At 37.7% G+C, this 12,500-nt stretch overlaps 1 protein-coding gene across 4 annotated transcripts in view; it reads right to left on the reverse strand.

Annotated features, from left to right (window-relative positions):
• Positions 1-12,500, reverse strand: part of LOC119595740 (dedicator of cytokinesis protein 1-like) — a 48,120-nt gene that overhangs the window by 10,115 nt on the left and 25,505 nt on the right. For 3 of the 4 annotated variants that reach the window (XM_037944859.1, XM_037944857.1, XM_037944858.1), the window contains 11 exons: positions 12,297-12,500; positions 11,827-12,075; positions 11,087-11,338; positions 10,640-10,846; positions 10,389-10,524; positions 10,029-10,241; positions 9,695-9,909; positions 9,474-9,557; positions 9,142-9,273; positions 7,956-8,056; positions 1,103-1,228 (listed from right to left, as the gene is read on the reverse strand). The exon at positions 12,297-12,500 is cut by the window's right edge and continues 20 nt beyond it. In XM_037944859.1, the coding sequence (XP_037800787.1) occupies positions 1,103-1,228; positions 7,956-8,056; positions 9,142-9,273; positions 9,474-9,557; positions 9,695-9,909; positions 10,029-10,241; positions 10,389-10,524; positions 10,640-10,846; positions 11,087-11,338; positions 11,827-12,075; positions 12,297-12,500 (1,919 nt within the window). The remainder of the gene's footprint in view (positions 1-1,102; positions 1,229-7,955; positions 8,057-9,141; positions 9,274-9,473; positions 9,558-9,694; positions 9,910-10,028; positions 10,242-10,388; positions 10,525-10,639; positions 10,847-11,086; positions 11,339-11,826; positions 12,076-12,296) is intronic. The other variant, XM_037944860.1, reaches the window with a different exon arrangement.

Consider the following 12,500-nt stretch of genomic DNA (forward strand, 5'->3'; position numbering starts at 1 on the left):
AACAATACAGTGTGGGTAGCATTACAGACCAAAGTTTATGAGTGTCAAAAATTACACTTAGGAATCTAATATCAGCCTAAGTGATTTAGCTTGCTGATTTTGTTTGCACATGGATGGCTTCTTGGGTTAGTCACCAAGGAGTCAATCACGAACCCTACCCATCTCACCTGTTTACCCTTTTCCTTGATTTCTGGAAAGATTCTTATTTACTTTTATGGCTATTACTATCTTAATAACATTATAATAACATCAATAACAGTAATACCAGCATCAGATTTTCACATCTGAAAAAAAAAAAAAAAAAATCATGGAATAGGGAAACCACGAGAGGTCACTTTGAGCTACCGACTGACTGACTACTTCGGGACTGAGTGCTTGTGGAGCCATGTATATGACAAAATTCTGATTGGACAGTAAAATACACAGTTACAAAGGGTTACTATCAAATTTGAATGCTAAAAAACTGAGAAGCAGAAACAAATGACAATTCTGTTAAAGTGATTAATGTAAAAAAAAAAAAAGGTGTAAATAATATTAGCATCAACTCACTGCCACTGGGATAGCATGTAAATACATGCTATCTACTATAATTTCAGTTTATCAATATTGTCTACACAGATGGTTCCACTAAAGCTTAGTCCCCAAAAAGTTAATTATTAGTCCTACCTATCTCACCTGTTTAGCCTTTGGCTTGATTTTCAGTTTAATTTTTTTCTTGCTGCTATTAGTACTATTAATAACATTACAATAATCGTAATGTCAATAAAAATAATAACAGAATTGATATCTGTAACATTAGAAAAAGACATTTTGCTTGAAACCTCAAGGAAATTCGAGATCAGGTGAGGCCACACAGGGCCTGCTAATTCACTCCTAGGTGGCTGAGCACTCTGTGGAGTCATCCATGTGCAAACAAACAAACAAAAATTCAATCAATCAATAGATGGTACAAGTCCTCAGCAGCAATGGGTTGAAAAGAAGAAAATAAATAGGGAAAATGAAGAATTCTAACATCATAATAAATCCTCCAATCCATTTCCTGGTCCACATAGTATGAAATAATTCACACAGATTTTTCCAAGAGGGGGAAAATGAAACTTACATAGCCATAATTTCAGAGGAACGGCCTGAAAATACATGCAGGCCGCGGGTGAGGCTCTGCCGAAGACCTTCTGGGCGAGATTCCTCCTTAGGGGACCTTAGCTCGACAGCATCCACGTCTATACTACTGCAAAGCAACCACTTCATGCTGTGGCTTACAAAGAAGAGCTCAGTGCATTCATGCAAAGTTCATCATGCATACTTACACTTACTCAAGTATAATCAAAGTATACAGTATTCAATTATATTCAAAGGGATGCAGACACAGAAACAAAGGCATGCTTACTGGGGGACACACAGACACAGACACACACAGACACAGACACACACAGACACAGACACAGACACACACAGACACACACACACAGACACACACACACACACACACACACACACACACACACACACACACACACACACACACACACACACAGAAATATGCACAAACAAACATGTACATACAAGTAACTGCCAATAACCCACATCAGGACCAAAAACAATTTCTTTCACTATAGTCAAATTTCAAACACCCACATACCACATAAAATTCCAACAATAAATCAATAATAATAGTACAAAAAATAAAAATATAAACAAAAAGTCAGTTTCCCCTTAACTCATTGCTGATGGATGTTTCCAGTGCCAAAAGAAGCAAAGCACTGGGCAGTCTGCTGCTCAAAGGGAAAATTATGAGTGAAAGAAACAAATATTTTTTCCACTATCTACACTTTTAGCTAAAATGATGCTAAAAAGTAACTCTAAGACTACTTTTGAGTGTTTGTAACAGCCATTAATCACACACAACTTAGATCATGGCATGGATGGACATCCCACCCATCAGCAAGGGTTAAATTGCACAAACTTTGTTACTTTATATCAACTATGTGAAAAATTGATGACAAGTTTGCCCCTCAAGTCCTATTTGCCATGACTGTGCTGGGCATGTCAAAAAGTGATGGAATTTTTTCCCACAACTTTTCTGTTATGAATGAGACATAGAGTTCTCTAACATATCTGGTACTGTTTGGCAAGCTACTTTCAGCTACATACTACACTTAAATTATCACCCACAATACCCTCACTCCCCTTGTACACCCTTCTCTGGCTGAGCCAACAACACAGTCCTGTCTTCCTACCACTAACTAATTGTAAATGAAACATAGCGAGTGTGCAATAGTAATTGTGGTGCCAAACCCTAGATATATTCCTCTTCCCCACATTCCTCTCCAAATACCATATCACACAATTACCTCATGGTATATCATAATTTTTTTTTATCATTTAAACATCTCAATACTTATAAATACATCTAAATACATCTATATTTCATTATTCTAGAGAATTAATAAAAATAGTCTGTGTTTTTAAGTAATCCCTCCAATATTTTCACTCATACACAAGTAATTGTGATAATTTATTCAACTTTGCACTCTACTGATACTTATTCTATTTGAGATATGGCACTGAAATACATTTTCTGGAGTATAAAACTGACTATTTCAAATGCTAAATGTGACAGGAACGGCTTGACTTGTCATGAATCAAGCTTTTGGACGAAGACTGACCCGGCATTATTTGCACAAGTAAACGAGGGTCAATAAGCTGTAAGTAGAGGAGTGCCATTTCCAGGAAGGACTCTATTTCCATGCTCAGGATTTTATTCCAACCCGCTCTGCCCAGTTACAAAAGTGAATCAGAAAATTGAATAATACAAAAATATCTAAAAATTACACAAATAACAAAATATTATTTATTGTTGTTATTGCACAGAGTTGTAGATTTTCTAGAGAGATGATATGCAGGAAAACAAACAATTACTATCTTGATACAAGATATCAAATGACAAATAGACTTTGGAAATGGCAAAAATGCAAAATATGCTTATGCAGAAAGAAACAAGAACATTACAAAGGGGAGGCAAAGAGTCTAGATAATGCACATGAGTGTTTGTGTGGGACATTATCTGCAAATTTATTCAGCCTAACACTTGACAACATCTATCATGCAATGTTTTAAAAGGATGCGTACAAAAGCTGCAAGGATAAAGCTCCTTGCCAAGAGGCTGATGATTTGTTTTTTTAATCAAAGCTGCCTAATCCTTAACCCCACCCCAACAGCTCACGTGTACAGCTGTCATGACAAACCGCTTGGTCTGCGGGGTATGGTTGTATGTGCAGCAACACACCAGAGCACATGGAGCAGGAAGTTCTACTAAGTGTAGCAGACTCCTACGCCCAGCGTCTGGATGTTGCCAGAAATCACCAGAGTTTATGACGCTGACAGATTTCTGATACCCAGCCCCATTGGGTTAAATATAACAGATAATGAGAAAGCCAGTTTTAATATAAAGGTAAATCTAATCTGTTTTCGAGCAGAGGTTAGGATTTGCTTTTCTAAAAGAAATATATCCCACCAAAGGGCTGCTTTTTTCAAGGTAAAAATATTACTACTATTGAAAAGAAAACATTACAAGAATAACTTAAGATATTCAAAAATGCTTCACTAAGACAATTAACACAGCACTGTACTCCCAGCCTGGATGAAAGATTCGCTCATGACAACTTTTTGTATCTTTTTCAATGTCTCTTTTTTCTTTCTTTCTTTCTCAAAACTATCTGTGCCTTTTTAATTCCTTACATCTACAACACACAAAGGTTGCCTTCTCTTCCTGAAGCTAATGTAACCAATGCTCAAAAAGTTTAACAAGACTACAAGACTAGGGGCTAGGATTATGATTTGCATTTTCCCTCAAACCCCCCTAATCCCTTGCTCATTTTTGTCATGGGAGACTCTGGCCCAATGTAGGGGGATCACCCCTAATTTGGATCTCAGCCCCCATCCTCAACTAATTTTGCAAGGTCTTTTTTTTCTCCCCATTTCTTTTTCCTTCTCTTCTTCATCCCCTTCTTCTGTCAACTTCCTAAGAAGTAAGAGCCATGCTGAAAGGATGGAAGGCTGGCTTTGTGTCAGTCATGAACAGCCTCTGGTCCCCTCATAGGGACCCTGAAGGATAGACCATTTCTTCTCCCCACTTATTTCATGCTCACCATGGCCAATAATGAAGATTTTTTGCCCCTTCATCAAGTATCCTATCTAAATTTGATTTATTTGGTTTAATGACTCCTGCCTCTCCTTTGACCACAGCTCCAACCAATGATACTAATACTCCCTCATTTTTGTTTGCTGTCAACTCTAACCCTCCTGAATCATCCAATTAGTTCATTACTCAACCTTCAGAATACACCCACTCCTCTCTCCCAACATCCTCCACTCCATCTCCTATTGCAAAGTTTTCTTCATTGTCAACCTCCACCCCCTTATTACTACTCTTCATCCTTATTGTCCTCCTCACAGTACTACCTCTCTCCATACTACCCCTTCCTCCCACCCACATCCTTCTACTGCTTCCACCTCTGTAAACCTTTTGAGTATCCTTTTTGGTCCAGCCAAGTGGGATCAATTCTTTGTGATTATCCCTACAGCCCTATACTATGACAATATCCTTCTCTTCCAAAAATATCTCCAAAAACAAGTAAGCAAAGATTCTTTTCACAGTTATTCTAATCATTCACACTTTGTCACAGTTACATCCAAGTCCCAAGCTTGTGCACTATCTACCCTGAATGATCTCAATGGCAAACCTATTCCTGCCTAACCCCCCCCCCCTCTTAATACTTGTACCGAAACTGTTTCCATCTCCCCAACTGATTGTCTTGTTTACAACAAGGACTGTCAGACTTGAAAACAAGTTGTTCAAACACCTTGTCAACTATGATGCAGTAGCAGTCCAGTGCTACACTGTTCCTCACAGAGGCCAACCTAAATCCTTCACTAATACTGCCAAGATTAGCTTCTGTTAACATAACCTCCCCATGAGGTTGATATTGGTGGAGTGTCCTGCCCTATCCAACAATACTGACCCCTTCCTCATCAATGTCAGAAACATTGGAATTTTGGCCACCCGGCTACACAATGTCACCCCACTGCCTGTTGCCCTCTATGTACCCAACCTGATCATAACCATTTAAACTGCTATGCTCAGTCATTCATGTGTGCCAATTGTGGTGACTCCAATAATGTATTTCATTGGAGCTGCCCTGCATACAAGTTCAAATCTAAGTTAGCAGTTCTCAAGTTCAAACTAGGCCTCACTTTACATGAGGCCAGACAAGAAGCAAGCTGACAAGGGTTTTTCTTTCTAAGAATTCCAAAATTGTACTTGGCTCTGCTCCCTTCCCATTTTCTCAAGAAGTCTCAGCATCTCCCCTAGTATATCTTCCCTCTACCCCGAACCATGCTATTTCTAATCCCTCTCTCCCCCAGTCAAGTTCCTTTTCCAGTCTGAATCTAGATACTCCAATTTCTACCACTTCCTCCTTCTCACTCTACCTGTTGCAAGAGATAATCTAAACATTCCACTCCATCTTCTCGTACCATATCCTCTCCTACACCCGTCTCTCCCTCTGGTCTTCAAACATCTATTTCCCTCTTGTCCTCCACATAAGAAAACCTTGGTTTCTCAGACCTCCCCACCCAACTATAACATTAAAAACTACAGTATTCAAAAGTATATCTTCCTCTTTCTTCAGAGTTATTCAAAATATTTTTACAGATGTAGAACGTTAACCCTTATGTACACCAAAAAAAATATGAATAAAAAATATTATAATACACTTTATGCACATGTACACACACAAATGCACAAAAACAATAAAACAAACAAACAAACAAACAAACACACATACACACACGCACGTACACACACATACAAATAAATAAATGAAAATACAGCTATAAATAAACAGCCGCACTTCTCTTTCCTTAGTTTCGCTCAAAATACAAACAGCAAGAAAAGCAAAAGCCATAGCCACATGGAACTCCAGTTTTTGAAGCGGGCAACTAAAAGCAGTTGTGAGATGCATGCACTGTGGAAATGTGGTCAGTTAATCTTAATTCTCAACTAAGCTATAATCTGCTTTAGTTTGCAGTCCCTTTCACAGTGTTAATTCTTTTACAGGTTGTTAACTCCTTCAACACATCGATCATTCGATACAGTGCAAAGATCAAATTTGCCTCAAGCAGTGCCCAGGCATATATACACTCCTTTCATTTGTTAATGCTTTCTTGGTTATAACTCTTTAATGAGAAATGGATCAATACATTTCTTTTTCTTAGTATTTGCTTTATGATCATACATATAACTCCAGCTAAAAGAAAAAAAACATAAACAGGTATTTTTCAATCTAAAATAATTTGTCATTACATCCCTAATAACTCTTTCTTGGTCCCTCTAGGTCTGGTGTGAAGATTAAATACGGTAGCCTAATCAGACATAGCTATCCAGCTGATTATGGTGTGACTGGAGTCCTTTCCAGGTTGCATGTACATCCAGGCCACAAGCTGCAACAATTTGGTCATGACAGCAATGACTTAAGAGTTACAGCATCTCAATAGACAGCTTAAATGCTGCAGCCAAAATAAGAAAGGCCAGCTGGCTGTGCACAGCACACATAGTCCAATTTGGCAGACATTGCTCTCATTGGCAGTGGGTTAAACAAGTCATTCAGCTGACTGACCCAGGTTCTGTTTCCCTACTCATCTGGCACAGAGCTTTATTTCCACACTAGAGATTCTCAGATCATTTGACCTTTGGAGGGTCTCCGAGGCAGGTCAGGTGGATCTAGCATAGCTCAATTGTAAATCAAAACATTACCCAGCACAGATGCTCTCAGCACAATCTTTGTCTATGTTAATTGGTGCATCTGAATTAGAGTTCTATTGGTGTATGGTGAGTTGCCCCTATTTGTGTCGTTAGTTCCAGAACTTCAAGTAAATGAATGGATGAACAGATTGTTTTTTGTTTTTGTTTGCCTTCAGCCTGAAGCATGGAATCCATCATCTCTAATGGCTGTTCATCTGAAAGGAGACAACTCAGATCTGAGGCTGGGGATTGTGTTATTGCCAGGTGACTTTTCTTCTACCTTTTGTCTTCCCTGATTTTTGGATGCACTGAACAACTGCCCTGATTATACTAAATGTATAATCATGTATCCAAGCAGGCTTCCGTATTTGATCACAAGAGCCTTTGCATTCTCCATCTGTCAAATGCTCTATTAGTATTGTTAACCCTACAATGCCGTTGCCAGAAATTTCTCACTTTAGTGAGTTGTGATGCCTATAGCCATACCCATTGTGATGAGTTGGCTTTTCATGATAGCTATAGGCATGCCCGGCTATAAGAGGTTAAAGAGCAAAAACAGAAACTGAGAGATTGAGTGAAAATTGAAATTGAGTGAAAAGTTGGGGAAAATGTACTTCCTCATTGAAAGTCTAGGCAAGCTGTAACTTCCTGTATGCACTGACGATATTATAAGATGTATGATGTATCACCATACATCATATTGGTATCCTTATCACATGCACAATATGGCAGAATGTTGAAGGGGTTAAAACCTGAAAGTGTAAATCTTACTTTGCTATCATTGTTCCCAACAAAAATAGAATACGGAGAATACCATTTACATTTAGACACTGCACATATAAATTGCAATTGTACATTTCCAACAGCAGTCCAATTATCAATTATAAACAAAAATACTCAGCATCATACAGGCACAGCATTCAAACTCACATAGGCAGTGTCTGAGTCTCTGATAAATAAATATAACTCCCTAGATCTTAAAAAATAAAAATAAATAGTAACATGAATGACTGTCTCTCCAATTATTAGACTTCCTGTTACTGAGGGGGTTTGTTTTAGATTGAAAAGACTACAAATTATATTCACACAATAAACATATCTACCCCATCTATAATTTACAATAAATTTCTGAATCACTGAAGCTGCAACTCACTCATGGGCGCTGTAGTGGTGTGACGAACGATCACTGTTCACACTCAGCTGTGTCTGCAGCCTTAGGGAGTGCTCCTCAATGCCCAGCTCTGGTGGCAACACCTGCAAGAAGATGCATAATGCAATACCAGGCTTGACAACACCTCTTTTTTCCTGTATTTATTTCTTTTCTTTACCTAAATATGCATAATATAAACATGTAAAAAATATATAAAGAAATGCAAAGATGCATGCAAAAAAGACTATTAGCAATGTTTCCCCTTTATAAACCATATAGATACATGAAAATGCAGTCTGCAATGATACTGCCACACCATGTGCAACACAAAAAAAAATGAAAGTGCAAAACAAACTTCTGTTTTAAGATAATTTTACCACTTATAATGAACTGTTTGCCTTCCTCATCCACTAAGGTATTCGTGCATGCAACTGAAAACACAGACAAACCATACTGCACCACTTAGTCAACAACTTTAGAGGTATCTACCCAGAAAAGATATTTGTAATTAAAACTAATAAGGACCATTCTGATATTCTCCATTCTCCCTATAATTCATCAATATCTTCTGTGATGCTTTATTCCAACATTCTTCAAAACAACTGAAGTGAGAGAGAGAGAGAGAGAGAGAGAGAGAGAGAGAGAGAGAGAGAGAGAGAGAGAGAGAGAGAGAGAGAGAGAGAGAGAGAGAGAGGAGAGAGAAGAGAAGAGAGAGAGAGGAGAGAGAGAGAGAGAGAGAGAGAGAAAGAGAGAGAGAGAGAAGAGAGGAGAGAGAGAGGAGGAAAGAGAGAGAGAGAGAGAGAGAAGAGGAGAGAGAGAGAGAGAGAGAGAGAGAGAAGAGAAGGAAGAGAAGAGAGAGAGAGAAGAGAAGAGAGAGAGAGAGAGAGAAAGAGAAGAGAGAGAGAGAGAGAGAAAGAGAAGAGAGAGAGAGAGAGAGAGAGAAGAGAGAGAGAGAGAGAAGAGAGAGAGAGAGAGAGAGAGAGAGAGAGAGAGAGAGAGATAGATGGATAGACAGATCCTGATAATGATAGATAAATGGAGAGATAAGTAGACAGACAGATGTACTGTGAATGGTTCTAGATAAGAAAGATATAACCCAAAAACTTTTTTTTTTTTCACAGCCACAGGGGATACACCTCTAAATCACTGTAACTTCTCTCAAAGTAACAGAACAAACAAAAGTACTCACAGCAACTCCATATTTCTCATGAACCTGCTGCTTCATTTTACAGAAAGATGCAATCATGTGATCATGGAGGGCTGCAATTGGCTCTGTGACACGGAGTCCATGATAGTGCAGAGCAGCTTGGAGTAAAGGTATCTACAAGAACATATAAAATGTGTCATAATAATCAACAGTGTCATAATGTGGCACTATCTTGTCAATACAAGAAAGCATAATGAGACAGTTAACAATATACACCATCAGAAAAGTTCCTGTCAAACTGAAAATAAACGAAGATTAAAATTATCATAAAAAAGATACATATATAATAATTGACAAACATAAATAAGGCTTACCTGTGCAGCTATCAACTGCTGCAAATCGTCCAATTTCTCTGCATCTTGTGGGTGACTTTGCCTGTACTCATCACACAGGAAAGCCTAAAGAGAAAGAATAAAAAGGACTCACTGATTGTAACAAAACCTACTTTAGAGTTAATCGCTCTGCTGAATAGAGTTATCGTCTTCAAATCAGTACTCCTATTACAAGAATCAAAATGTCTAAATCCTCAGTTTACCTTTTCATAGTTTGTAATGCCACCCATCACAGCAGGATCAACCATTCCTGATATTTTTCTGGTCAGGGGATCAAGAGGCAAGGTGTGATCACGAGAATACTTCTTAACAAGATCACGGACATCTGCATTAACGTTGTTCATGGTCTCAATTGCATTTTCAAGAGGAGAAAGCTCAATGGACTTTGTTCTGACGACTGGGAAACACCTCAAAATTCCTGCACAAAGATCATTATCACTTGTTAAATGTAGAAATGTAACACTAAAAAAAACATATGAAGTATATACAGTAGAATTGATCTTCATAAAAGAAAAAGAAAAAATCCTTTTTTTTTACCAGGTAAAGAATATGATGTATGTAAAGTTGTTTTTTCAATGCAGAGAGTTGCAAACTCATTGCTTGGATCTTTCTGTCCTCGGTGGAAGGGCCTAGAGTATGTGAAGATGTTCACGTGGTTCGCCCGATAGTAACGCTGAATTTGTTCCGAAACAGAGGGAGAGGAATACTTGTCTTCTCGCATCACACAGTCAACTTTACTGATCTGAATGACTAAAGAAAAAAAAAAAAAAAAAATAGAAAACACAAGATTACTGCAAAAAAAAAATCTTTATTCTTTCCTGTTAAGACAATGGAAGTTTATCAAGAGATGAGGCATATTATTGCAATATTTATATACTGCACATGTATATAACTTACACTGTTGAGGGGATTCTTTGACTTCATCACTGGGTGGTGTCAATTTTTTCATTAACTCTGCATTTGGAAATTGATCCAAAATTCTAGATGTAAAATCTCCAAGTCGTTCATATCCATTTCCACGGTACACAAACACCTGAAACATGTAAGCAAAACATCAAATATTTTCATTGATTTAATAATCTATATCAAATAACTTTAACCTTGGATACAGTGGGCAGAGAAGCTAACTTTGTAACTCCATAACATACCTTGTTCTGCAAGAAAGCAGGGAATCCTCTGCCGTAATAAGCAACTCTGAAATATTCTGGTTCTGGTCGCAGGTTCTGGGGGTTCATGATGTTTTTGTAGAATGAAGCCATTCGGGTCAAGAGATCGGACAGTTTGGTGTAGTTCATGGTGACTTCTTCGTACTGTTGCATTAGCTCCTTGCAGAGTTTCAGGGCATCTTCCCACATCTGAAATCATAGTGTTGTTGCTCAATTTGGATAAAGCCATATCTCATAACTTCAGCCAGAGAAAACAATGAATATCTTTAACAACTTGTAAGGGACTAGCCTAGAAAATATGCAAAAAAATCTGTCAAAACCTAGATGCATTCTCTGTCACAGGTCTAAGAAAAACTCATAATGCAGAAAGGTTCCAAACATTATAATAACACAAGATTCAATTAAATGGAACTGCCAGATTTGACTTACTTTTCCCTTGTCAAAGAAGCTAATAACTTCATTATACAGTTTTTCTTTGAGCTCATCATGATATCCAAGATGAGGGTAGATGGGTGACCTCAGTGAGGTCTGCAGTGCCTCATGGGCCCAACGAAGCAAGCCTGCATGCTGAAGTAGTGTGTAGCCAGCTTCAGTGTAATTATCACAGGCAAGGTGAAGCTCTGACAACTTGTAGACATATCGTAGGTACAACTCCTTCCGATTTATTTCAGAGTAGAAGTCCTGAAATATTTAAATCATTCTTAACAATCTTCTCCATTTTTTCTTATATCGTTATTGTCACTACAAATACCAACATCTTACCCTTCATAATCATAAAAATTAGTATCAAATTTGCAACAATCTAAAAAAAATAATAAATAAATAAATAAATAAACTAATAATAATAATAATAATAATAATAATAATAACAATAACAATAACAATAACAATAATGATAATAATAATAATAACAATAACAATAACAATAACAATAACAATGACAATGACAATGACAATGACAATGACAATGACAATGACAATAACAAAAACAATAATAACAATAACAATAACAATAACAATAACAATAACAATAATAATAATAATAATAATAATAGTAATAATAATAATAATAATAATAATAACAATAATAATAATAATAAATTAAGTAAAATGATCAAATAAATAAATACTGCAATATAGAATTCAGTGGAAAGGACTAATGGCCTTACCAAGAGATTGACTGTGCAGCTCATGCGTGTCTCGGCTGAATTATCTGGGGTGTTCATGATGGTCCGGTACTGCAGCAGCCGATCCATGAGCCTCGAGACAGTGTTGACCAGCTTCAGGCCTGGCTCCCTCATGGTGGCATGTTCTTCGCAGAGAGCACCCACCATGTGTCTGAAGACCTCACGGTAGTGCTCATCTCCGTGGCCTCCTTCCACAAGGTGGTCCAGCCTCTCCAGCATCTCATTCTCAAACTGTGAATATGTAAAAAAAAAAAATATTATTAATCAAGGTTCCTTAAAAACAAGTAAATCAATACCACAACAGGTAAAAAATTAGGAACTCAGTCTACCATAAGCAGTTGCTTCTTCATTTTAAGTATAAAGTCACTTCTTTGGTTAATGAAATATATGTAATTATATTGTAATACAATACCTAAGCGATTCTCTGGGCAAGATAATTGAGACATCCATACCTCAATAAATTTCCCTTTAATCTTTTGTTTGTTGCGAGCCATGTCCGGAGGCCCATTTTTCCCTTGGTCACGCTGGGAGTAGTACTCGCACTGCATCATGTCAAAGAATATAGGTATGGTGGCCTTCCGCAACTCTACATCAGGGATCATAGTCATCTGCAGGAAAGGACCCACCATGCACTGTCCTCCGCCCGAAGAAGCCAC

This window comes from Penaeus monodon, chromosome 36 (genome assembly GCF_015228065.2).
Source record: "Penaeus monodon isolate SGIC_2016 chromosome 36, NSTDA_Pmon_1, whole genome shotgun sequence".
Classification (NCBI taxonomy): domain Eukaryota; kingdom Metazoa; phylum Arthropoda; class Malacostraca; order Decapoda; family Penaeidae; genus Penaeus; species Penaeus monodon.